At 34.3% G+C, this 25,893-nt stretch overlaps 1 protein-coding gene and 1 long non-coding RNA gene across 4 annotated transcripts in view; one reads left to right on the forward strand and one right to left on the reverse strand.

Moving 5' to 3' along the window:
* Nucleotides 1-23,991, reverse strand: part of LOC131756212 (uncharacterized) — a 202,465-nt gene extending 178,474 nt beyond the window's left edge. For both annotated transcript variants that reach the window (XR_010840198.1, XR_010840197.1), the window contains exons 1-2: nt 22,981-23,991; nt 20,243-20,305 (exon numbers count right to left, since the gene is read on the reverse strand). This is a non-coding gene — a long non-coding RNA (uncharacterized lncRNA). The remainder of the gene's footprint in view (nt 1-20,242; nt 20,306-22,980) is intronic.
* The window catches only part of FAM174A (family with sequence similarity 174 member A), a 28,392-nt gene continuing 25,705 nt past the window's right edge, over nt 23,207-25,893 (forward strand). The window contains exon 1 of one of the 2 annotated variants that reach the window (XM_059063098.2): nt 23,207-23,921. In XM_059063098.2, the coding sequence (XP_058919081.1) occupies nt 23,482-23,921 (440 nt within the window). In that variant the 5' untranslated portion in view covers nt 23,207-23,481. The remainder of the gene's footprint in view (nt 23,922-25,893) is intronic. The other variant, XM_059063099.2, reaches the window with a different exon arrangement.

A 25,893-nucleotide genomic window follows, 5' to 3' on the forward strand; every position in this document is an offset into this window, starting at 1 on the left:
AAACATGATTTTTTAATAAGACATACATTTTTTCAATGTATTACCAGGTACAGTCACTATATACAGTTTTAGAATAGGCTCACAATCAGGGAGAATTACAGCAAGCAAGAAGTATTTTTGCACTAAGCTTTACTGCTCAGAGTGACTACTTACATGGAATAAATGTAGTTCAAACATCAGCCAGTTTCTTCATTCATTTTAAGAGATAGGCTCTTTTTTTACCTTACTGATTTTTCCCTGCTCATTATGGATCACTTCATCTTCCTTTGATTTGTTTCTCTTACTGACTTGGCACTTTGCGTAGGTGCTTCACTTCTCACTAATGGCAATTGCTGGCTATTGACCAAATATGACATGACCACTGAATCGAAAATGTTACATCATTATAGCTCAATATTGGTAAATGCAGTTTTATACCATCCAAATTAGCTCTGCTGATAGCAGTAGGGACCAGCAAGGACAAAATCATAATAAAAATGTCCAACAATACAATCATAGTTTAGAGCTCTCCTAATACTATATGGTACAATAATTTTGCTTATCTAGAATTAAGTGAAGCTTCCACAAACATTACTGTATTTAATGAATATCTATTTATGTTTATTCACTGGGACTTTTATTCTACTTGGTAAAAGAACCGCAAAAATAAAATTAATCCTATATCGTAACTATTGGTCACTGAATAAACAAACCAAGGAAAACACTGATTTTGTTTATGTTTTTTTCTTTTCTGGATGCTGCATTTGACAAGCCCAATGTTCTCAAGGACAGTAATTGTTATTTAGCCCACTCTGTCAGTATTGAGCGGCAGAAAACAGATAATTACATTGACTGTTCTCTAACCTGTTTCTGTGACCTACAGGAATTACTGATTCCTTTTTTCCCAAAGGTTGCATTTGAATTATAACATATCCTACAGTATATGTGCCTGTAGCAGAAAATAAAATAATAAACTTTGTGAAATGTGCATGCTTTTGAAACATAGATAGCCAGGTATAGGATGGGTGAGGCATAAGAAATGATAAGAGAGGGCTTCCCTGGTGGTGCAGTGGTTGAGAATCCGCCTGCCGATGCAGGAGACACAGGTTCGTGCCCTGGTCCGGGAAGATCCCACATGCCGCGGAGCAACTAAGCCCGTGAGCCATGGCCGCTAGGCCTGTGCGTCCGGAGCCTGTGCCCCGCAACGGGAGAGGCCACAACAGTGAGAGGCCCGCATACCGCAAAAAAAAAAAAAAAAAAAAAAAAAAAAAAAAAAAGAAAAGAAATGATAAGAGAGAAGAAGCTAAAACAAAATCTAAAAATCCAAGAGTATTCTACGGTTTTTGTCATACTTATGAGAGCCTCAGAAAGATGTATACATCTTATAACAGGACACACTAGTAGGAACTAGAGGAAATATAAGATGCAAAACCATGTGTTAATATTTTATTCAAATTATCAGTTACAAACCTTTTTCTTTCTTGGCTTGAGCATATAACTACATAATCATTTATATGAATGAGGTAAATCAACACTTTCTTATTGACTTCCTTTCTCATTCTCCTCAGGTTTTTACTATACTTTACTACTCTCCTGGAATCCCTAACCTGCCTCTTGACTGTCACCCTCACCTTGGCCTTCAAACATGGTCAGTCCTTCCAACTCAGAAAATGGAGGAAATAATTCATGCTTTTCAGTTTCCATTCTTCCTCCTCTTCTGATATAGACTCTCAAGAGCAATCTTTACCCACTTTTTTCATGCTTATGCCTTCCAGTGTCGTGAATCCACTGTACTGTCATTTCTTTTCCTCTAGCACTCCAGAGAAACTCTCTGAAATTGACCTCTGGAAGATCAAATAGACTTTATTTTTCACCTGCCTTGTTTTCTTTGTCATATCTGTCATATTGGACATCCTCTCTTCTTTTAGCTTAACTGGCAGTACTATTTTGATTTTCCGTCTTATCACTATTATTTACCTGACTGGTTTAGCATTAGTTTTTCATCTGCTCCCTTCCCCAGAGATGAACAATATCTTTGTTCCTGTTATGGTCTTTCTACAGTCCCTTCCATGATAGCAACTACAAAAATTATTTCTCCAATATTAAACTTTCTCCTGAGTGCAAAGCTCATTTTAATTCACCTACCAACTTCTGAACATCTATATAATTCTCCAATAGAAATTTCAAGTATATTATTGACAAAAATAGTAACAGGAATAATAGTAATAATAATATTAAGGTAGAAATAGTAACCATTTCACATACATTAGCTGTTTTAATCTCCATAAAAACCCCGAGGAATTACTCTACATGTTTTACCATGAACAAAACTAACAATCAGGATGATTAAGTAACATGCACAATGTCAAAAAAAAAAAACAGTAAAGGTAAGTACAGTGTTATAATTCAAGTCTATCTAACTGCTAAATTCCACTGCTTCTGCAAACAAATTTTATATACAATGAAACCTGCTTTTCCACTTTGTTTAAAACTCAGGTAATGACTTCAGCATCCACCAATCACTCATACTTGAAACCTAAGAGACTGCTCTGACCACTCCATCTCTAATAATACCCACATTCAATTTGTTTATGATTTTTGATAAATGGGTGCCAAAAATGTGTTTAAATAAACTCCCTGCTTCCATTTTCTCTTCTAGTACCACTTGCTCAACACTTTCTAATCTCAGCTCTCTCTAAATCATCTTTTACTCACTTCCTGAATTATCATTCGTTAACGTAAACCTTTTCATATTAGTTCCTTGAACAAAATCTTTCAACTATTTTAACTGCAGACCGGATAAAGCCCATACTCCCAATCCTCTCATTCATGTATCTATTATTATTTCTAGTTGTACCCCTCGCCACTCAATTCCATGCCTTTTGGGCTTTGCATTCACTCCATCATTGTTCGGTATGTGAATATGCCAATCACTTTCACACCTTCCCTTATTCTTTTGCTCATGCTCTTCCTTCTGTCCTTATTTTCTTTCCTGACTAGAAATCCAGCTCATCACTGATACGTTTGGATTTGAATAGGTCAGTTACGTGCCTATCTCCCAAAATAAACTGACATGTTTTCAAGGGCATGAGTAAGGTATTCATTTTCACAACTCTCCTTTTTGCCCTGGAGACTCCGTCATCTAGAACTTCTTGCACATGAAAGCTCAGACTGACATCATTGTTTCACAGCTACAGTAGGATAATAAGAGAAATTTTCAACATTCATATATGAAGTTTTGAGATCCCGGGAAGACTATAAAAGTGAGAATAATCATAATAACTACCGTTTTAATAACTACAATGTGACAATGACACACACAAAAATCCCACCATTGTACTATAGAGTAACATTTCAGAACACATATAACGTGAAATTGATCTTTAAAAAAATTAGATATAGAAAAACAGATTACACACAAAGGATGGGAGATGAGAAATGCATCACACTTCTCAAAATCTATAGCTTTTGTTTTCTAAAAATTAAGGACACTACAAGGAAAATACAAATTTCACACAAAAACATTCAAATCATGAAAGGGAAAAATGAAAAGAAGTTTTATTCTAGCAAAATTAATAAAAGACAAGAACCCATAAGAAATCCTGATAAACATGAAATGTAAAATCAACTAGGATAAATAATACAAATAAAAGGTTATTAAAATAAGTGTAAATAAGATTTTTAAACTTTTATATATTATTAAAGAAAAAGAGGAAAGTATCAATAAATCTAGGTAAATGTAATTTATACTAGAAAAACAAAAAATGAGCAAATAAATAAATACATAGGCAAAAATATAACAGATAAAGGTAAACAAAAAATATTGTAAGTTGGCAGTTTTATATTAGATGACACAATACTCAAGAAAAAAATTTTATTTTGCAGTAATGGAACAAATGTGAAGCTTTCAAAATGGGAAAAGCTACAATATTATAAACATAAATTCTTTTAATATAGCACCCAAAATATACAAAGCAAAAGTATTAGAAACAATGACTGTTTGTCACCCTTCCTCCCTCTGTCCAAAAAGAATTCATGTTAGGAGACAATAACTTATTTACCTCAGAATTCAATAGGCTGAGGAGACAAATGATATAAGAAATTTAAGTATCATCCTTAATGTCCTTGGAATTTTATATCATACCCTTAATATATATTATTTTAAAACTGACAACTATTATTTATAAAATCAGTTATGTCTTTTGCCACAAAAAAATCTCAAAAAAATTTCCAAGTAATAACTATAAAGTCAACATTCCCTTATTTCAATATATATAATAAAACATATTTTTAAAATTAATATAAAACAGATAATTTTTTAAAAATCAATCCTCTAAATAAATTTCCCTAAAAGAGAAAACTAAATTTTAAAAAACTGCTTGAAATTAATATTGATGAAAACTTCATATGGAATACCTATAGGATTCAGCCAAAGCTCAATGTAGTAAAAAATGTGCACAGTAACTCATTTAATTAGAAAGAGATGTTAAAAATAAATGAATTATGCCCTTAAGAAGGTAGATAAAAAGCAATAAAATATATTGGATGAATTTAGGTGGATGATATTAAGGTGGATTTTAAAAGTAAAACCCCTCAAAAAAGTGTGTAGTCCACTTGTTTATTTTCATTTTTGTTTCCTGTCCTTTTCATGTCATACCCATAAAATCATTGCCAAGATCAATGTCATGAAGCTTTTCCCCTACATTTTCTTCAAGAAGTGTTACATTTTCAGGTTTTAAATATTTAATCCATTTTGAGTTTATTTTTGCATATCATATAAAATAAGGATCCAATTTCATTCTTTTACATGTGAATACCCATTTTTCCCCAAACCATTTGTTGATGAGACTACTCTTCCCTCTTTGTGTATTCTTGGTGCTCCTGTCAAAGATCAAGTGACCATATATGCATGGATTTATTTCTTGATTCGCTATTCTGTTCTATTGGTCTATAAATCTGTTTTTAATGCCAGTGCCATACTGTTTTGATTACTGTAGCTTGATAATATATTTTGAAATCAGGAACTAGGATACCTACAGCTTTGTTATTTCTCAGGATCAATTTGGTTATTCATAGTATTTTGTGGTTCCCTATGAATTGTAGAATTGTTTTTTTTCTAATTCTGCAAATAAAATGACTTTGGGACTTTAATTACATCAAACATAAAAATCTCTGCATTGCAAGGCAAACAATCAATGGAGTGAAAAAATACCTACTGATTGGAAGAAAATATTTTCAAACCATTTATCTGAGAGGGGTTTATCTCCCAAATATATAAGGGACCCCTATAACTCAATAACCACAAAACTAATAATTCAATTTAAAAATGAGCTAAAGACTTGAATAGACATTTCTCCAAAGAAGATAGTATACAAATGGCCAACAGATATATGAGAAATCATCAGGGAAATGCAAGTCAAAATCACAGTGAGATATCACCTTACATCTGTCAGGATAGCTATTATCAAAAAAAAAAAAAAGACAAGTGCTGGTGAGCATATGGAACAATGGGAACCCTTGTACACTGTTGGTGGGAATGAAACGTGGTGCAGTCACTATGGAAAACAGTAGAAAGTTCCTAAAAATTAAAAAATAGAGCTACCATATGATCTAGCAGCCCCACCTCTGTATATATGTCCAAAAGAATTGAAATAAAGATATCAAAGAGATATTAGCACCCCCATATTCATTACAGCACTATTCACAACAGGTAAGGTATGGAAACAAACTAAGTGTCCATGGACAGATGAATGGTAAAGAAAATGTGGTATTATACACACAACGGGATACTACTCAACTTTAAAATATAAAAGAAGAAGGAAATTCTGCAATTTGTGATGACATTGATGGACTTTGAGGAAATTATTCTAAATGAAATAAGCCAGACATAGATAAATATTTCATGATTCTACTTACATGAGGTACCTAAAATGGTCAAATGCATAAAATCAAAGATTGGAATGATGGTTACCAGGAGCTGAGAGGAGTAGGAAATAGGGAGTAATTAATCAATAGGTACAAAGTTTCAGTTAAGTGAGATGAATAAATGTTAGAGAGCTGTGCACAACACTGTACTTATAGTCAACAACAGTGTATTGTACACTTAAAATTTGTTAAAATGAAAAATCTCAAGTATTCTTACCACATTTTTTTAAAAGCACGGTTAATAAGACTAAGAGCTAGAATTCTGAAATGACCAACAAAATAGACAAACTCTTAGTGAGCAAAGAAAAAAATCAAAGAGCAATGAGAAGTAAACATTATCAATTATAACAGGGACATAATGACAGATAAGAATAAGATTAAAAATTATATGGGAATAAAATTATATTAGGATGTTAAATTTAGAAATATTTATATAAGAAATATATAGTAACATAAACTACCAGAGCTGACTGAAAACCATAGGAAAGGTAAATAAACCAAGTTATATAAAATACATGGAAAAGTTAACAAATGATCTACCTTTACTTATTCCAAGTTATTTAAAATATTTAAGAGCATAAATAAAAAATAATTGCTTTCCAATCTATTTTAGAAATCTATTTGAACTCTGACACCTAATGCTAACAAACATAGCAAAAAAAAAAAAAAAAAAAAAAGGAAGAAAATCATAGATTCATTTGATTTACAAAGGTGCAGTGGCTTTGCATTTTACAGGAAGATTAGGTTCTGAACTCAGTCTCTAAGGTAAAATCTGTTTTTTAATATTTGAAATTACCCCTGAAGACCCCTTAAAATGCTCATAACAACATAATATATTGTTTTGTGTTTATAAACCTTGTCAATACTATATCTCTGTATGTACAGCAGATAACTTATTAAATATTTGCTTTGCATTTAGCAGCCCTAGTCATTGAAAAATACATACACTTAAACACCAAAACAAAAATTTATCTTAGAAAAGTCTTTCACAATGAGAGGCAAACAGGAACTGAATTCATCTGAATAGAGATATTCCTATCTTCCCTCATAAAGCTAATTTCAGAGGATGTATGCACTGAATGGAATGGCAGAAAAAATTGACCATACTAGTTAAGATTTAGCATTTAGTAATTTTGCACTTGAAGGAAACTTACATATCACGATAAACCCATACCCAGAAAACAAATGCAAAACTCTGTGTACTTATATGTAGTACACTAGAACCAATACCATTTAAGTGAAAAAAAGAAAAGGAAAAGACAGAAGCAATGACATCCATTAACACCATGAGAATTCCAGAGTTTGGCATTGTACTGGAGTTTCAGTTGAAATAAATAAGAATTAAAACTTTTTAAAAATGAGGCAAATTTTCATTATTTCCAAGAATATAATACTAAATTGGAAAAATAAAATTACACTAAGAAAAAAATACTATTAGATATTCTAGGAGAGCTTAGTAACTAGTGGCAGGCCCAATATCAATATACTGAAATTAATGTCTTTTTCATAAACTATCAATAAATTGTTTTGAAATAAGAAAATAATTGAAATCCACAATAGCAGCAAAAACTATAGAAGACATTGGAATAAACCCAAAAAGAAATGTGTAAGATCTCTGAAAATAACTGTAAATCTTTTGTTACAAATACAAAATTAAGGGAAATACATACTGTACTTTTAGATGAGAAGATTCCATATCATAAAAATATAAAATGACTCAGAGTAAGTGCCAAACTCAATCAAATTCTCAGAGGGTTTTTATGGAGTTAGGGGGAGAAAAACAAATTTATTCAACAGCTTATCTAGATGAGCAAATGCTCAAGAATAGCCAGAAAATTTTTGAAAAGGAAGAAAATAAAAATAAATGTGATATTATGCAATAATGGACAAATGGATGAAAAAAATAACTGAGGAGTTAAGAAAAGGACACATACATATATGGGGAATTAGTATGTGGAAAAGAGAAAATTTCACTTCAACAGGGAATAAATAATATGAAGATGATTCCAGCCTTATATCATAATGAAAAATAAACTATAAATGATTTAACAAATAAGAATTTTATGTAAAATATAGTATTAGAAAAATATTTTTGAATATTCCTGAGATAAAAGACTTTTCTAACCAAGATATGAACAAGATGTCATAAAAGAAATGTGATAGATATAACATTAAAATTTTAAAGTCCTATATATTACCGGAGCTTAAAAACAAAGTTAAAAGAAGTGATATAAGAAGAAAAATATTTTCAACATATATAACATTAAAGAGTTAATATCCATGATATATTAAGAGGTCCTTCAAGTCACAGTGAAACAGATTCTTCTAGAAATCTAGAACCAATTCTCACATGAAGCGCAAAGACGAGAGCACAAGAATATTACCATATTGTTTCTAATGACAGAATATTAAGAACAACCCAAACATATGTCAGAGCATTTTGTATATTTAATAGTGAGAATGTCTCATAGAGCAAGCAATGTGAAAGATCCAGGGTTTTTTTTTATATTCTTCCCAATACTTTGTAATATCAGTCTCTAAGTTTAGCCATTTTGGTGGCTGTGTAGGGTTATCCAATTACTGTTTTAACTTACATATCTTTTATGGCTATTGGGTTGAGCTCTCTTTCATACATTTATTGCATATTCTCTTTTGTGAAGAGCTTGTTCAAGTTTTTTGCTCATTTTTCCAGTATGATTGTCTTTTCCTTATAGATCTATAGGAGCTCTCTATATATATTTAGATATGAGTTCCTTGATGAAAATATGTATTGAAATATCTCCTCTCAGAGTGCCTTTTCACTCTCTCAGTGGTGTCTTTTCATAATAGAAGTTCTTAGATTTAATGAACAGCAACATCAACAGAACATCAACATCACCAGAAACGAGTGTATATCCACAGAATGACATGTACAAAAATGGTCACATTAGCTTTATTCATAACAGTCAAATTTAGAAACCACATGCCCATCAATGAGAGAATGGGTTAAATAAGTTGTAGTATATTCATACAATGGAAAGCTACATTTATAAAAAAAAAATTCAGCCAAACACAACAATAGAGATCAATCTCAGAACTATGGTTAAAACACCCACTCTAACAGCACAAAGATCTACACTCAAGGACAGTGATGGGCTGATTAGATAAGATAGACCAAAATGCATACCATCTAATTCCAATCATATGAAATTTAGCAACAGTCAAAATTATTCTATGGTGAGAGAAGCCAGAATAGTGTTTACCAGTGGTTCTCAACTTGGGGTGATTTTGTCCCCCATGGGACATCTGACAATCTCCAAAGACATTATTGTCAATACAGAGGGAGGGGTTGCTATTGCCATCTAGGATTAAAGGGCAGAGATACTGCCTATTGGATATTGTCTTTTATTTTCTTTTTTCTGCATTACGTTGGACAGCTATATAAGAAGCAATGGTGAATAATTAATTTAATTAAATCTATTAGTGTCTACAAAGTAAACATCAAAATTGGAAATAGAAAGAAGGAAGGAAGGGAGGGAAGGAGAGAGGGAGGGAGGGAGGGAGGGAGGAAGGAAGGCAATTTCTAAATAAGGTAGAACTAAAACTGATTCATTATAACTTTCCCAAGGAATACAGGCAGTGATGGGAAAGAGAGAATGAGGCAAGAGTTCTTTTTTTAATACTTAGTATTTCTGCTTGATTCTTCTTTATAATTTCTTGTTCCTCCTTCATGCTACCAACATTCTCTGTTTTCTGAGAATATTTATTTTGTTTATTTTAAATTACTGAACTAACTTCTCTATTAATTCTGGTTTGTCTAGGTCATAGTGTGTTATCTTTCTTTTATAGCTGTGTTCTTCAATTTCTGGTTTTTTTTTTTTTCTTCCAGTAAATTCTGGGAGGTGGAGAAAAATCTAGGGATGCATTAACTTTGGCCATTCCAGATGGTTTGAAGGATGCAGAATGCCCAAGGCAGAGGGTACCTGTGATATCTCAGCATTTAAGCACTCTCAAAAGGTGGCATTAATATTTAGGAAATATCTTTATAGCTCTCGCAAGGCACTACTCTTACAAGAGCTTACTCCAAAATGTAGTGGTTCTCAAATCTGACTGCACATTATAATAACCTGGGGTGCTTTACAAAATATTCCTGAGTCCCAAACCCCAGAGAATCTCACTTACTTGGTTTTAGTTGTGGCCCTGGAATGAGAATTTCTTAAAGTTCCCCAGTTCTAATGTGTAGCCAAGACTGAAACTAGTTTTACAATTGGAAGATTCAACTTACGGAAACCAACCAATTGTTAATCTGTTTTAATCTTTTCCTAGAAGCAATACCCTACTGTAGCAGTTCTTAAAACACAGTGTGCTTCCAGATCACATAGTGGGCTTGGAAAATCTCAGATTCCTGGGTCCAGCCCAAAGTTTCTGACTCAATAGCTTGGACTGGTACCTGAGAATTTTCACTTCTAACACATCCCCAGGTGATGCTTATGCCATGGGCCTCATTCTCTAAGAGAACGACTGCTCTACTGTTGATATTTATAACATGCCTAATTTATAAAATGTACATTAATATGTTTCTGGTAACTGTTTTATCACTTTCTAAATAAAGTTATTTAAGCAGTAACAACAGCATGAACAATTCAGTAAAAATAATTTTAATTTAATTTAAATGAATTAAAATTGATTTTTTAAAAGAAAACTGCTTGAAACTTTGGGGCACTCCAATTAAATAGAAAAATCCTAGAATGTTGAAAAACTCACATTGGAAGTTACTGTTCTGACCTGAAAACTTAGAAATTATAAATAAAATTAGTAACCTCTGTAGTGATCTTGAAGTTTTTCTATAAATATTCTTAATTTTCTTAGCACTTGAAAAATAAAACCATGAGCACATCATTTCTTAACAGGTCCCAGTGAAAGATAATGTTAAACATGTTGTAATAATCAAAGGAGAGTTTGAGCTATTATCTTTTGATTTGTTTGCATTACATAAACCCAATAAAATAATTGCTTTGGAGAATTTTTTATGAGTATTACTCCTGGAACAACTTATACTGAGAGTTTATTAAACCACCTTGGAGATATAGGATAATAGTTTTTTGTTCTATTAGATCACATAATTCTAATAATGCTAAGCCATAAATTGATTTATGTAATTGATAGTTTCAGATCATATGATATAGATTTGTGCATTGTACTTTAACATTGCATATTATAGTTTATAGCTAAAAGTTTTAAAAATGTTAATAATAATTAAATATTTTAATGTGACTACTTCCCCATTGCCTAATGATGTACTTTTTATGTTTCTAAGCTATGTGAGGCAGAAGCTTCAAAGCTACAGTCTATACAACTTCCATTTTTCAAAAAGGAATTCTGCACGTAAGTCATTCTTACATGGAAGCCTAACATGTAGGTATGTAGCATTACACTGCTGAGAATCCTGCTTTCATAGAAAGCAGTCCAAAACTGATAATGAAAACTCTCCAATTAGAGCAAACCATTTTACTGAATTTAAACTTAGTGGATTAGAAACTTGAAATTTTTTTTTTTTTTTCTGCTCCTTGCCTTCAACTATCCTCTTTTTCTACCTTTCTCCTTAAGGACATCTTTGAGTCCACAGTAGGACAGGAGTGATAGTGTCCTCTAAATAAACCCAAAGAAGTGTCTAGTCTTCATTTGTCTGCAGCTCTCCCTAGAATACAGAGTATTTAAGCCTCCCTGTCCTCAGTTCTGGTTCCTAGTTACCAATTCCCAGTTACAGGTAAGACCTATTCACCACCCTGTAATATTGGTTTTCAAAAAGCAATCATATTAACCTCATACATGAAATTCTTAATGCAATTAATTATTGGGTTTTTTTTAACTGAAAATCTGTCCTTTAGATCTAATTAAATATTTTTCTGAAATACATCTGTTTAAAGTTCAAAGAAAGTTGCTCTTAAATATATGAATTGATGTTTTTGCACAGTTTAAAATTATTTAGAAATATATTAGATTGGATGTGTTACAGAACTATCTAATTTGAGGGTTTGAGTTGTATTATGTATTGACAAATCAGAGTTTTAGATCATTTTACACAAAAATATTGCCCTCACACAATACGTTTAACAAAATGGGACAGTATTGTACGAGCGAGATTTCTGTGTTTCTAAAATTCTCTGCTCTTAAGAGTTTTACATTGAAAGATAAATTGTTTAAATGAGATGTATACAAGAATGCCTGTGAGAGTAAATGCAGCTTCAAGTTAAGCTAAGGTTCCAAAATAAAAACAACAAAACAACAAAATGAACAAAAGCAAACAAACCTACAAAAGCAAACAAACTTACAGTCACTATCCACTCCTCATCTTGTTTGTTTCTATCATGTCACTTTTTTTTTCAATATTCATATCAGCTTTGGCTACACCCTAGTTCACATAGCAGAAAGCTTGGCTGAGATTTGGTATTTTAACCATTCAATAAACATTCCCAGGTATGAGACGAGACCAATCTTAGTGACAGTTCCAAATTCATTGTAATGAATTCTGAATGGCCTACCTTGGGTCAAGTAGTATCCACCTAGAACTTGCCAGATGTGGATCAAAAGTGGGGTCAGACTGCACAATGACCATGGGAGTGTGAGTGTGAAGCATCTTCCAAAGAGGAGGTACTGAAGATGTTCAAGCAGTGCTCATACAGGTTTGATAAATTCAAAGGATGAATGAATGAATGAATCACACTAAAGCATAAAATCTATTTTAAAAGTTCTCATCAATAAGGTTTGATTGATATATCCAGGAATGGAAAGTATTTTTTGGTGATAAGCAAGATAATAATTAAAGCATCACCAGAGACTGACATCATTCTTGGATACTTGTTTTCCTTCCTTTTCCCTCTGCTGTATTTGTGTTGACTTTAAAGTACAGAATTGGCTTTTCATCATTGTTTCTTCTGTTGTGAGAGAATATGTAGTTTTCACGTGACAGGATGTTCAGTGTATGCTTTTAGAACTGCTATATTTATTAGTATCCTCCAGTGATGCACACCAAGCAGAGTTGTTTGTTTAAAAAACACAGGAACAGTGCAGATATGAAATAATGCAATTCCTAGTTTCTACTTCCCTTAACTGCCTTTACCTAATTTAGTGATGTTTTCTCACACAGACCCAATAAGATATATGAAAATTTTAATTAATAGTTCTATACATATTCTGTATCAAAGGTTTTTCTTGAAGCTGTAGTGCACTAAGCCAGGATGCAGGCCAAGTGTAGGGTAAATGTCTTCAAAAGAAACATAAGTAAAACCAAACCAAGAAGCATGCCAAGAAGTAAATGAATAAGTAGAGTGCATAAGCAGGAGAGTGATGCTGGATAAATATCTGAACTACATCATGAGCTTGTGGCTTGTGATCATTTATTTGATATGCCAAGGTGGGTAGATGTAGCACCTGGTTCCATTTAGAAGTTTTAGGCACAGGCTAACCTCCTCCTCCCCCACCTTTAGGACCCACTCAGCAGATTTATACACACTCTGGGGCATTCCTGAAGTTACAGGTAGGTTGCGATCATAGTTTACTATGATCATTTACTGTACCCTTCCTACAAAATCAAAATTGGAAATTGCAATAGCGTTCATGGGAAGGAAATACTTCTTTGACTATCTCCCATATTCCCCTTCTTAGTATGCCTGTGCTGATTGCTGGTGGTGATCATGAGCATGGAAGCCTGATTAGCATATCCTTACTAGGGTATCTAATTATAAGATTAATAAATAATTAATTACTTGGGTATCTTTATTAACATAATAAGGAATCGTTGTTAGGACTGCAACAAAATATTTATATAGCAAATATATTTGATGATGTTTTTTAAAGGAAAATTCCTAATTTTTTTAAGCTGCAAATTTACATATTTGCTCAATGATCCTTGTCATCCTTTGAGATGAGCATTATGGATATGCTACATCATTTTCAACTTTAAATTAGATGGGTTTACTTGATATAACAGGAAGAATCATTCACTGCTGTGAATGATTAACCATGGCAAAAGTAGTTTTCAGACCAGTTACAAATTTCATTATGGCTTAAATAATTTTTAATGGTATCGTACTCATAAAATCGAACTTTGCTGCATAAATCTGGTAGTTATATTAACTCCATTTAGAATAAGAAAAAACAGTTACTTTTAATTTTAAAGTTTTTTCCTTACTAACAGAAGGTTCAATTTTTAAAATCTAAACCCCTTATAGATGTAGGAAGTAAGTCCTTTTATTATCCAACTGTTTGCTGAGGGATAGCACTAGTGACAAAGTAGAAAACATTGTGTGGTACAAAAGGGCCCAATTTTAAAAATCAGGAGGTTTGAGCTTAGTCCTGCCTTCAGTATTTTTGTCCACTAAAAAATTTATAGAACCTCTCTAGACATTCCTCTTCTCTTCAGCAAAATTTAGGAGATTACATTCACTTCTATATAGTATTGTAAGAATTCTAAGACTCTACAGATATATGAAAATCTATTTACTGTTAATTTTTTTCCTTCAAGTAATGGAATTTGATTAACCTGAAGAATTTGCACTATATCTTTCTATCTAGAGAGCTGTGGTATATGAATAAAAGAAACATTATTACTACTATTCAAAATTAGAAATCTTACTTTTTTATTCATTCTGTATATTAACCTACATTTAGTGAACACCAACCACATGCAGGCATACTTGTTAACTACAAAGGCAGTGACAAATTCCTGTCCTTGAAGAGTTTACACGAATTTTCATACGAACAATGAGTTCTACAGCTTAGATATATTTGATTTGGTGTGCAGTGTTGACTGCAGTGTTTTTTTGACATTTTTATTTATTTTACTTGCTAATTAAAAAGTGATGTCACATAAATATATGAATTTATGGTTTCTTTTGAGAAAAAAATCAACTTATGCTTTCTTGTCTTACATGATGAAAACTGACTAAAAGTAAATGATATCTACTTTTAGATGGGACCACCATTCCCTAGTTGATTATATATGCATTTACCTACCCACCCCCAACCTCATTTAGTTTTAACTGCTGATCTACAAACATAAAATCAATTGGGAAAATATCTCACTGAGAGAAGCCATACTGAGCTAGCTAAGTATGCTGTAAGAGTTTCATGTTAATGCTAAGATAGCCAATATATATACCTAAGAAATGATTTTGTCAAGAGATAGGCATGAAGGATGGGATAAAGAGAAAGACATAATACAGTTAATAAACTTGTGAGAATCAAGGATATATAAGACAATTTGATCATTTAGTTTATAAGACATTTCACAGCATATGAATTAATTTTTGTGTTAGGCTATTTATCTATGAATTCAGCCCAGGGAAATTCTATGCAGGCACATTTCAAATATTAACAATACTGGCCATTTCCTCATCTTTGAAGTCTACCAAAGTGTTTAAATATAAATAAGCCTTTAGGACAAACTTAAAGAACCGATAGGAAAGAAGGAAGAACTGTAAAGAGAATAGTAATATTTATCTGAATCAAAGGAGGAGGAGGCAAAGAGAAGGGGATGGTGTATGTAGAAAGAAAAAGAAAGTAAAAATCATGACAGAGAAACAAAAAGTGCTATTTCACATGCCCCACTAGCACTTGGTGACTATTTGGTTTACTACCAGCTAAAAAGTTCAGGAAAATAAAATAAAATAATAATTTTAGTTTACAAGGTAGTACCATTCTAAATTAGTATGTAAATACTTATTATGTTTGGCTGCATCTTTTTGTTTAGCTTACAGTTTTTAAACTCCTTACTATTAAAAAAAATCAAAAAGTTTGGAAACAACCTAACTGTTCATCAATGAGGACCTGATTAAAATAATGTCCTTATTATGGAAGACTTTGTAATAATAAAACCAGAGCTGATTTATCTTTCAATTAGTCACCATAGACATAGTGCCTAAGGCTCACCAGTACTTTTAGGGACCCATGAAAATGTGCTAATTTAAATTTCTTTTAAAATCAGAAAAAATAAATATAATAATAATAAATAATAATTAATCCAACCTTGATTATATTCATCTTTATACCAACAGTCATAAAATAGAACTTTATTATTATTATTACTATTACCATTACTGTTATTATTACTATTATTTATGGAGAAAGGGGTCAAAGAAGGCAAAAGAACCTAGGGCTCACAAAAATCACAATTCAGCCCTGAATAAAACATTATGACAAATCTCATGATGTACTGATATGGAATGATCTCCAAGGTATTTTAAAAAATAACACCAACGGAACAGCAAGGTACCAAACTGTATGTAAAGAATACTACCATTTCATTTGTGTTAAAAAAGGACACTTTTATATAACTTGTATACATATGTTTATCTCTGGAAGATGCATGAGAAACTGAAAATATTTAGACTCTAAGAGAGGAACTGTTTATCTGGTAAATAGGGATGGAAGACAGTTTTTCAGTAAATATCCTTTTGTACATTTTGAATTTGGAACCATATAAATTTAATATCTGTTCAAATAAAAATACTTTAAAATTTTAAAATATTTCTTAAAAATTTAAAAATATTTTTAAAGTATTTAAATAAAAATATTTTAAAACTAGTCGGTTTTCATCATATGGAAGCAATTGTTCATTAAGAAGCACTTTTCTCTCTTATATGGCATCAAGTATATCCTTCCAAATTAATGAGGCATTTTAAAATATAATGCTTACTATCCCAATATCATTTGCTCTTTCTGGAATTAAAAACACAAGTATATTGTCTCCAACAAATTCTAAATCTGGCTTCAGCTCTATCAAAGAATGGCAAGATCTGTTCACAAAGGCTTGCATATTTAATTGCCTTGGTGAATTTGGTTATTTTCTGAGGTGCCTGCCCTGTTTCTCAGCTTTAAGACATAAACTGCACCTCCTCCCCTGCCCTACTGATATCAACCACCACCCTATATTGCAATGAAGAGGCCCTGGAGAAGACAGCTGCAGACATATCTGTTACAGATTATAAACTTCATGACCCTTTGATCCCAATGACTCTTCGTACCTCAGTAAATTCCCACTGCCGCATAAATGCAGTTTTTTACCCACTTGGTGACACTCGTGCTAAGGAAGATTATACTGTGTACATATAAAGCCAGTCATAACTGCCTTGTCTCACAAAATAATCTCTTTCTGTTTTCCCCTCAAGCCTGACACTGACTACTCCTTTGAGGTTCATTGCCAATAGACTATCCCTCACCTTAGGAACACTAAATTGCTGCATAGGCTGAAATGTTAATTAATATAACCCTCCTCAATGAGGCCTTACCTTCTCCCAAATGATGATGGCAATGAATGGGAGGCAAAGGTGTTATCATCCTACTCCATACTGGCTCCACTCTCAGACATCACCCTCCTGTATTCTTGCCTGTACTTAGAACACAGTCTTGGGTTTACTTCCCACAGTTATTATTCACTGGATTGGGTGCTCAGTTACAGCCTATGAGATCATTCACCATTTAGTATTGCCTCAGCTCTATCCACTTCTGCTTTTCAAACAACTGACCCAACAAATTTCTTTTTTAAATCTTTAAGACAGAGAGACTCTGTCTACCTAAAACCCTAAAATGAGGTCACTGGCATATATTCCCTTAAGAAATAATTCACTGGCAGAGATGCAGAAAATATTTAAATAAAATAATGCTTTAGTGATATTTTTCATAACAGTGCTCCAGCTAAAGGGAAACTGTCCAACATAGTGATTACATATGATAAATCATTAAAATTCATGTTTACAAAGATATTTAAGACAAAATATTATTTATGATATGAATATAAATTATATATACTCTATTGTTCTAAATATACAAGCAAAAGATTATATATGTATATATGCATATACACAGGCACATATATAATATTGGAATAAAGGAAATTCTCAGGGTGGTAGAATTATTGATTCTTTAAACTGTAAGTTTCTAAACTTCAATAGTATCAACATATCACTTTTATTATTAGAAAAATGCCATCTTCATGATCCACTGTAAGAAATACTTGACAAAGATATATTTTTATTTGTAGCTAAATATTTATATTATCTTTCCATAGATATAACTCTATTCATTATTTTTGTCTGTTTGCTGTGAGTCTAATGATATTTCTCCTTATTATTATTTTAACAATGCCTATTTAGCATCAATATTGTGTCACTTCAATTTTCACTCCTAATCTTAGGAGCTTCCTACTTCATAAACCCCACTTCACACCTGACATTTCCCACCTCATACTTCACAAATGTTATAGCCTTACAACAGCATGATCTACTTATAAACATTCCACTTCTAACCTTAGGAGTCTCCTACTTCATAAATCCCACTTCACATCTGACATTTCAAACTTCACATGTCACATGTCATACTTCACAAATGGGAAAGTATATTTCCATTTAGTTCACCTCCCTTACCCTTTACCTTTATGCTCTATTGCCATGTTTTTACATGTACACACATCATAAACGTGGCCTTATGCAAAGCATTAATTTCTTTTTAAGAAAATTTAAAAAGAATTTAAAAATTGGTCTTTGTATTTACACAGTGATTTTCCATTTCCGCTTGCCATTCTCTCCTTCCTGTAAATCGAAATTTCCATCTTGTATCACTTCCATTCAGCCTGAAAAACATCCTGTAGTGCCGTCTGTTTGAAATGAGTTTCCTCAGCTTTCACTTGCCTGAAAATATCTTTATTTTGCCATATTTTTTGGAAGATAATTTTACTGGATATACAATTCAAGATTGATAACTTTTTAATTTCTTTTTAGCACCTTAAAGATGCTACTGCTCCTGGTCTTCATTGTTTCCAATGAGAACTCTGCCTTCATATATATTATTGTTCTTCTGTAATGAATGCATCTTTTTTCTATGGCTCCTTTCAAGACGTTCTAATTTGGACTCTGATATCCGTGACTCTCTGTGTGACTCTGATATGCCTGTATGCAATTTTCTTGGTATTTATCTTGCTAACTGCTCTCTGACCTTCTTGGAACTGTAAGTGAAAGTTTTTCAATCATTTTTCAAAAATATTTATTGCCTCATTATAATGATTCTTCTTTTGGAGCTCCAATGCATATATATTAAACTGTGTAATATTGGTCCATAAGTTCAAGGGGTTTTGTTCATTTTTTCTTGAATCTTTTTAGATCTCTGTTCTTGAGACTGTATAATTTTTGTTTATCTGTTTTCCAAGTCCCTGTAAATTGGTGATATCCAATATCAAAACTCTGTCTCCTCTAAGAATCTCGTTAGGGTTTGGTTTTAAGCTTTGTTAAAGTGGGTATAAAGAGGGCCTTTCTCTGGGTGTGGCTTTTATCATAAAGCAGTGATTCAGCTTGACTCCCACTTTGTTAGGAGGTGTTAAAGGGTCTATTAAGGAAGTCTGGGCCCTAAGTTCAAAGTCCCCAGCACTGCTTAATGTCTAATCTCTCTGTTCGGCTCTTACCTCTGTAACAGCCAGTCTCTTATTAACTTTGTGTGGCTATGTTTGGTGGTACTGCACAGCTCTCAGTCAAGGGTGTGTGGGAAACCGCCACATGAACTTCATGACCTCCACAGACTCCTTCTCTTAATGCCCTGGCCCACAGATCCCAACCACTTCAAAAACCCAGAACTCTGATCTCTGCCTCTTCAGATAAGAGAGACGTGCACATTCTGATTGAACTCCAGGTTGATGCACTATAGCTGGGAAATTTTCCCCAGGCAGAGATCCAGGGAAACTGTGGGGCTCACCTTGTTTCTTTCCTCTCAGGAACCACAGCCCATTTACATGGTCATTTTCTTTTAGATATTTAACCCTAAAATTTATCCATATTCCTACTTGGTTATGTGGTACCTACCCCAACAACACTGTTCCTTCTTCTTCTTGAACTGTTGCTCTTTAGTTGTCCTCTGACATTCCAATTCTTCCTTCACGTTTGAGGTCTTTAGTACATTCTCTTGACTTCCTGGTTTTGTGATCAGTTCGTATTCTCTTTTCCTATTGAACTCCTTTTCTTTTTGAACTTCAGAGTATAGACCATCCCACCTGATATGGCAATATCCTGCCACTTAAAGTATAAGAGACTCAGTCTATCAGGTGTCGCTATGAATGACCATTCCAGTTAAGCCAATCTCCTACCTTCCCTCTTCCTTAATGGGAGTGGAAGAGGGAAGGTAAGGAATTTTGACACCAGAGAACACTCATTTGAGCCTTGTTCTCTATTAGATAGAACTGAAAATGAAATGCCTATCAATATAAATTGTCTTTTTTCTTGCTAACATAAACAAGTTTTGTCAGGGACTAGAATATGCCCATTTTAACATTAAAATTCCCAGATTCCCAGAAGCTAAAAGTGGCCATGTGACTTACCTCTCTCCAGTGAGATGTGTGTCAAGGGCATCAGGTGGGACTTTGGATAACCAGTTGTTTTCACTGTTTAAAAAAGAAAAAGACATACATGGCTCCTCATTTCTCCTTATGCCCATTCCCCATCCCTTTTCCACTTACAAGGTCAATTTAAATTAGTCAATCCCACCATTACCAAAAACACAAGAGAAAAAATAAATGTTTATTTGCTGTATGCCACTGATATCTTTTTAGTTACTGGCTATGCAGCATTCATCTAGCAATAGCTAATTGAGACAATAAGCTAGACTCAAATCATGGAAACCTACAATTAGAAGAAGATAAAATGTAGCAGGAAATAGCCCACCTCTGCTGCTAGACTGCCTGGGTTCAATGCCCAGCTCTACTGTTTTTACTCATGTTGATTTTTACCAGTTTGATTATCCTTGATCTCAGTTTCCTTAATTGTAAAATAGGACTAATAATGGTTTAGTTTTAGTTTGTTTGTTTTTTTCTGGTAAGGACTAAACAACAATAATCATTTAGCATTTGATAACATGATATCTGGTACACAATAGATGCTTAATTAATATTCAAAATTATTATTCAATACTAGACCAGGGAGGGAGAGTTAGATTTTACTTATCAGGCCGGTGGTATTTTACAGATTTCCACGGAATACTGTTGTTCTGTCAGCTGGAGTGTTCCCTGATCAATTAGAATAATGGTGGTCTTTTCCTAGTATGCAGATTAATTTAAGTAAATTGATATAAATTACTTGTTCTAATAATTTTTCTCCCCTATATGTTTTTAAATTTCTAGTGATTGGCACAACCTGTTTGCAAGACAAATGAAAACATGTAAATGAACAAATATCATTATTATTAATAGAAAAAATTCAGAAACACCAATTATACTTAGTTTGACAACCTGTCTTTTAAATAGACATGTGTGCCCCCAAATTGTCATTTTATATTATACAAGCAAAACACAATATTTTCTCCCAGGAAACTTGCTCCTACTTCCTGTGATTGAATTGAAAATATAGTTTCATGACACTTTACAAATATGGTATTATGCAAAAAACACAGTAATATGCAGGTTTAAGATCTCTAGCAATATAAAAATAATCCCTTGTCAGAGGCAGGGAACAGAAAAGAGTTGATTAGTGACAGAGACATTAGGAAAATGGAGAAAATTTGACAACATTTGGACATAGGTGGTGAGAGAGAGAAGAGATTCTTAAACTTTAGTGCAAATAAAAATTACCCTGAGAGCTTAATAAAATTGCATACAGAGTCCATGTCCCCAGTCCCAAAAATTCTGGCTCAGAATTTCTGGAATAGTGACTTAGAACTTGCATTGTTAACAAATCTCATTTCTGATTCTGATTCAGGTAGCTAAGAATCACATTTGGAGAAACACTAGAACATGATATGCTCAAATTATTTGGAATCATTAGTTTAACTCTGCTATTTCAGAATTATTTAGCACTTTGCAGTTACTGGTAAGCACTGATGCCAGTGGAAAGCCAAGGGTAAAGGATAACTCCAAAATTTTATGCCTGAACACCTGAGTGAAGAATAATGCCATTAATCAAGACGAGGAACACAGTGGTAAAACTGAGATACTGTAAAGAAAGAAAGATGATGATGAACTTTTTTTGTTTTTTGATTGTTGAATATTGGACTTTTTCAAGGAGTGGAAGCAAGTGGCATTACATACTAACTCTCTTCCACGTATGATTCTGAATAAGGTTGTGAATAAGGGAGAGAAGAAACCCAAGGAGAGAGTTCATTACTGATAAATGCCCAGGCTGGAAGCTAAAATTAGGGTGTGTCACCAATGATCTTCCTCACACTGGAACTTAGCTTTAAGAGGCCTAGTCCCTGCAATTCTACGTGGCAGGAGCAACTGCATTGCTCTGTTACCCCCAAGCAGCTAGAAGACACTATCCTCTCCACCTTACCTACAATAGTCCTTTACACAATTTTTACTGTGGACTCTGTACTTGTCATTTATAACACACACTTCAGAATCAGAATGAGTGCAAGTGTTTATTCTGTTATCTCCATTTGAACCTAAGTGCTATGAAAGCAAGGATCATATCTTACTTGCCTACTATTCAATACTCAGACCCAGTGCTAAGAAAGGAGTAGAAAGTCTAAACAATTTGTTGAATGAGTAAGTTTTTAAAAGAACAAATACTAACTTTGACTTCTGGTCTGGTGTTTGTTTGTATCTGCTCAAACCAAAGTTCCATGTTACTGATGTCAAAGTTAAACAAGCAAAGAAGACTTATCCAAGATTATTGCAATAGAGAAGAGAGGCCAGGACTCTGAGCTCAACTCACCAGAAAGTAACAAAAAGCTTATGAGATTTATTTAAGAGTAGGGAGGCTCTTAGGCCAATTCTGTTTACTAATTAGCCTTACCCAAAGAAAAAGTAAAATTTTCTCTTAGCTTCGTGGCAGGAGGTAGTTTTACAAATTGAAACAAGATGCCTGCCTAAGTTAGGCTCCTACCCTTCCAAAGAGACTGGGGAATAGGTATAATATCTTCTTTGTTGACGACATTTCTAAAGGATGGCTCCTTGTTCCTTAAGAAAGACAGCCCTGGGCTGTATCACCGGCAAGAACTTTTTTAAAGATTTATATTTCAAAAATGCAGAGAATCAAGGTACAGTTACAAGTTTTCTAAAGTAAATGCCCTAAGAGAGGTCAAGGACCTAGAGGCAGGAAGAAACCTGTCTAAAATTTGTACCTGAGCTGAGGGAAACGTCAAGGCGGTCTTACTAAATGATTAGCTGTGTTTCTGCAGTTCTGCACCAACGAACTCAAATTATGAGCTTCCAATCTCTCATGGTTTCTTCATGCAAAGAGCTGCTGCACTCTTTACACACCTTTTTTATGTTTACTTTCTTACTTGTGAGCCAACCACGGAGCTCTTCCCCGCCCCTTCTGGCAGAGCGCGTGCGCAGATGGCCTTGAGCGCCTGACGTCACGGAACGCGCCTGACGTCACGGAACGCGCCAGCCCCGGCATGTTAGCAACTGAAAGCGTCCCTGGTAGCAGTGGCTGCTGAGATGTACGAACTTCCGGTTCTCCCGGCAGCTGCAGCCGCTGACGCTTCTGCCACCTGCTGTGGCCGGGTCTTAGCCCGGGATTTGGTCACCCTTCGTTCTTCACTGCGCCCATGGTCCCACCTGGAGGCAGAGCGACGGGCCCAGCAGCTCCCACGTGGTGAGAGGGCGGTCCGGGGAAAATGAAGGCGACGCACTGTAGCTGCTGCCTCAGCCACCTGCTCGCTTCCGCCCTCCTGCTGTTGCTACTGCTGCCTGAGTTGAGAGGGCCCTTGGAGGTACTGCTGCAGGCGACCGAGACCGTGCCGCATCCCAGGCCTCCGGACCTTGGGCCGCGAGCCCTGCCACCTCTGCCGTCCGGCCCCACAGCTGCCCTGTCCCCGGCCCGCGCTCCGGCCGAAGCCGAGGGACCACGGGGCGCCGAGGGAGTCAATAGCAGCACTCCCGGGGCGGGGCTTGCAGCAGAAGACCCAGGCGGGAAGGCGGGGGACGAAGGCCCAATGGGTGGCGTCCTCGCTGTGAGCCCCAACCCCGGCGACAAGCCTATGACCCAACGAGCCCTGACCGTGTTGATGGTGGTGAGTGGCGCGGTGCTGGTGTACTTCGTCGTCAGGACGGTCAGGTGAGGCGAAGCCTCGATAAGCCTCCGGCGCAGGCCTGAAATGGGCTATCTTTTGACCTGGCGTTGCTCTCTTCCCACCCCCAGTATCATGGGTGCCTGCCTGAGTGAGAGATGGTGAGGATGAATGTCTTAAAAGCCTGTGGTCCTTTGGGAGTATTTAAACCACCAAGTAGTTGCTCCCTTTCATTTATAAGTTATAAATTAGTACCGAACCTCTAAATCAGTTTTTATTTGAATAAATTAATAGTAATGCAGAATGACCTTATTATATGGGTACTTTATTGTATAAAATGTAAAAGAAGAAAAGTTCTTTTAGCAGTAGTTTCTTAGTGTTGACTTGACCCCACCACCTTAGTAATTCGGTTGTACCATATGAAATTTCTTATATTCCACCTTTTTTAACCGGGAATACTAACAATTTTGTATGATTCAATCTTTGTCATAGTCCCTATTAGAAACATCTAGCATTCTTTTGCATGGCACTAAATATTTCAATGCAGAGTGTTACCAGTTGCATGATAAGATGGAAAACTGATACCTATGCGGGGGGGGGGATGTCATAAATATGAACCTGTTTTAATATTGGTACATATGTTTAATATCCTAACTATCCTATCCTGATTTTAAAATTACAAAAATTTGATATTTTACACACAAAAAACCTTTGCAAAGTGATTCATCTATAAATCTAAGTCATTCAAAAGTTGAAACTTATAAATGAATAGTTTTTTGAGCCTATTCTTACTACAGAATGTTAGATTATAGAATTACTTAAATTTCAGATTTGGTACAGATATGGACATGTAAATGACATCTTTCACTTTACATATGATGAAACTGACCTAGAAGAGTAAAGTGGCTTAATTTGTGTCCCATGGAGTATAATGATTGTAATTTTAAAATGGATTTTACAATCTATGGCTGTAAAATCCATTGTTTGCTTTGACTTTTTTTCCCATTAACGTGATGGTTGTGTCCTAATCTATGATCAACCTTTGATGAAGTAGACCAGGTCTTTATGTTGTACCAGGTTATGAGTAAAAGTAGAAGACTGTCACTTACTTTTCTACTCCTCTTAATGCCTTATCAAGTAGAAAAGGAATTATATAATTCAATTAGTGACATTTGTTACTGTTGTAAGTAACTTCCACTTGATGCATTCCATAGTTACTGAAGTAAGGTTATTTTATGGCATCAATCATGATATTAAAATATCTCAACTATGTAGTAAGTCTGATTTGGAAAATCTATAATAAAGCCTCTTTAACTGGTTTAGTTGGGGACCACCTCTGAAGAGCTGACATGTGGAGCCAAGACCTCACTGTTAGAAGGAGCCAGCCAAGAGAAGAGCTGAGGAAGCACTGTGTAGTTTCCTCTTGTATAAATACAGTAGAGGATAGGTTTATAGGAATGCACTGGTTTGTTTTCTAAACTATTTCACATTTTTTCCTGTAACTGCCTACCCCCTACTATTTCATATATTTCTTTAAATGGATTTATTTAAACTGAAAGTTTCCTTTTAAACATATCTATTTATTATTTTGTGAACAGAAAACCAACATCCCTTGGCTTAAATAACTGATTGAAGAAGTACAGTGTAAGCCAGTGGTAGACATGTGGTCCAGGGAACCCTGGAGGGTGGGAGGGTTTTCTGAGACCTCTTCAGGGGATCTGCAAAATCAAAACTGTTTTCAGAATAATACATTCTAAGTTTATAGGGCACAAGAAGTTCATTGATAACGGTTTCAAATTGCACATTGCAACTAGCTTTTAAGAAACTACCTCTTGTTGAGTTTTGGTGTGCTACCAAAATAGCATAAACACCAGTATCTGAAAACACTATTAAAATGCACCTGCCTTTTCCAAGATTATATCTACATGAACCTAGATTTTCTTTATATCCTTCAGCCAAACAACACATTGCAAATGATTGAAGGCAGAAGCAGACATGAAAATCTAGCTGTTTTCTATT

This window comes from Kogia breviceps, chromosome 4, assembly GCF_026419965.1.
Source record: "Kogia breviceps isolate mKogBre1 chromosome 4, mKogBre1 haplotype 1, whole genome shotgun sequence".
Lineage (NCBI taxonomy): Eukaryota > Metazoa > Chordata > Mammalia > Artiodactyla > Physeteridae > Kogia > Kogia breviceps.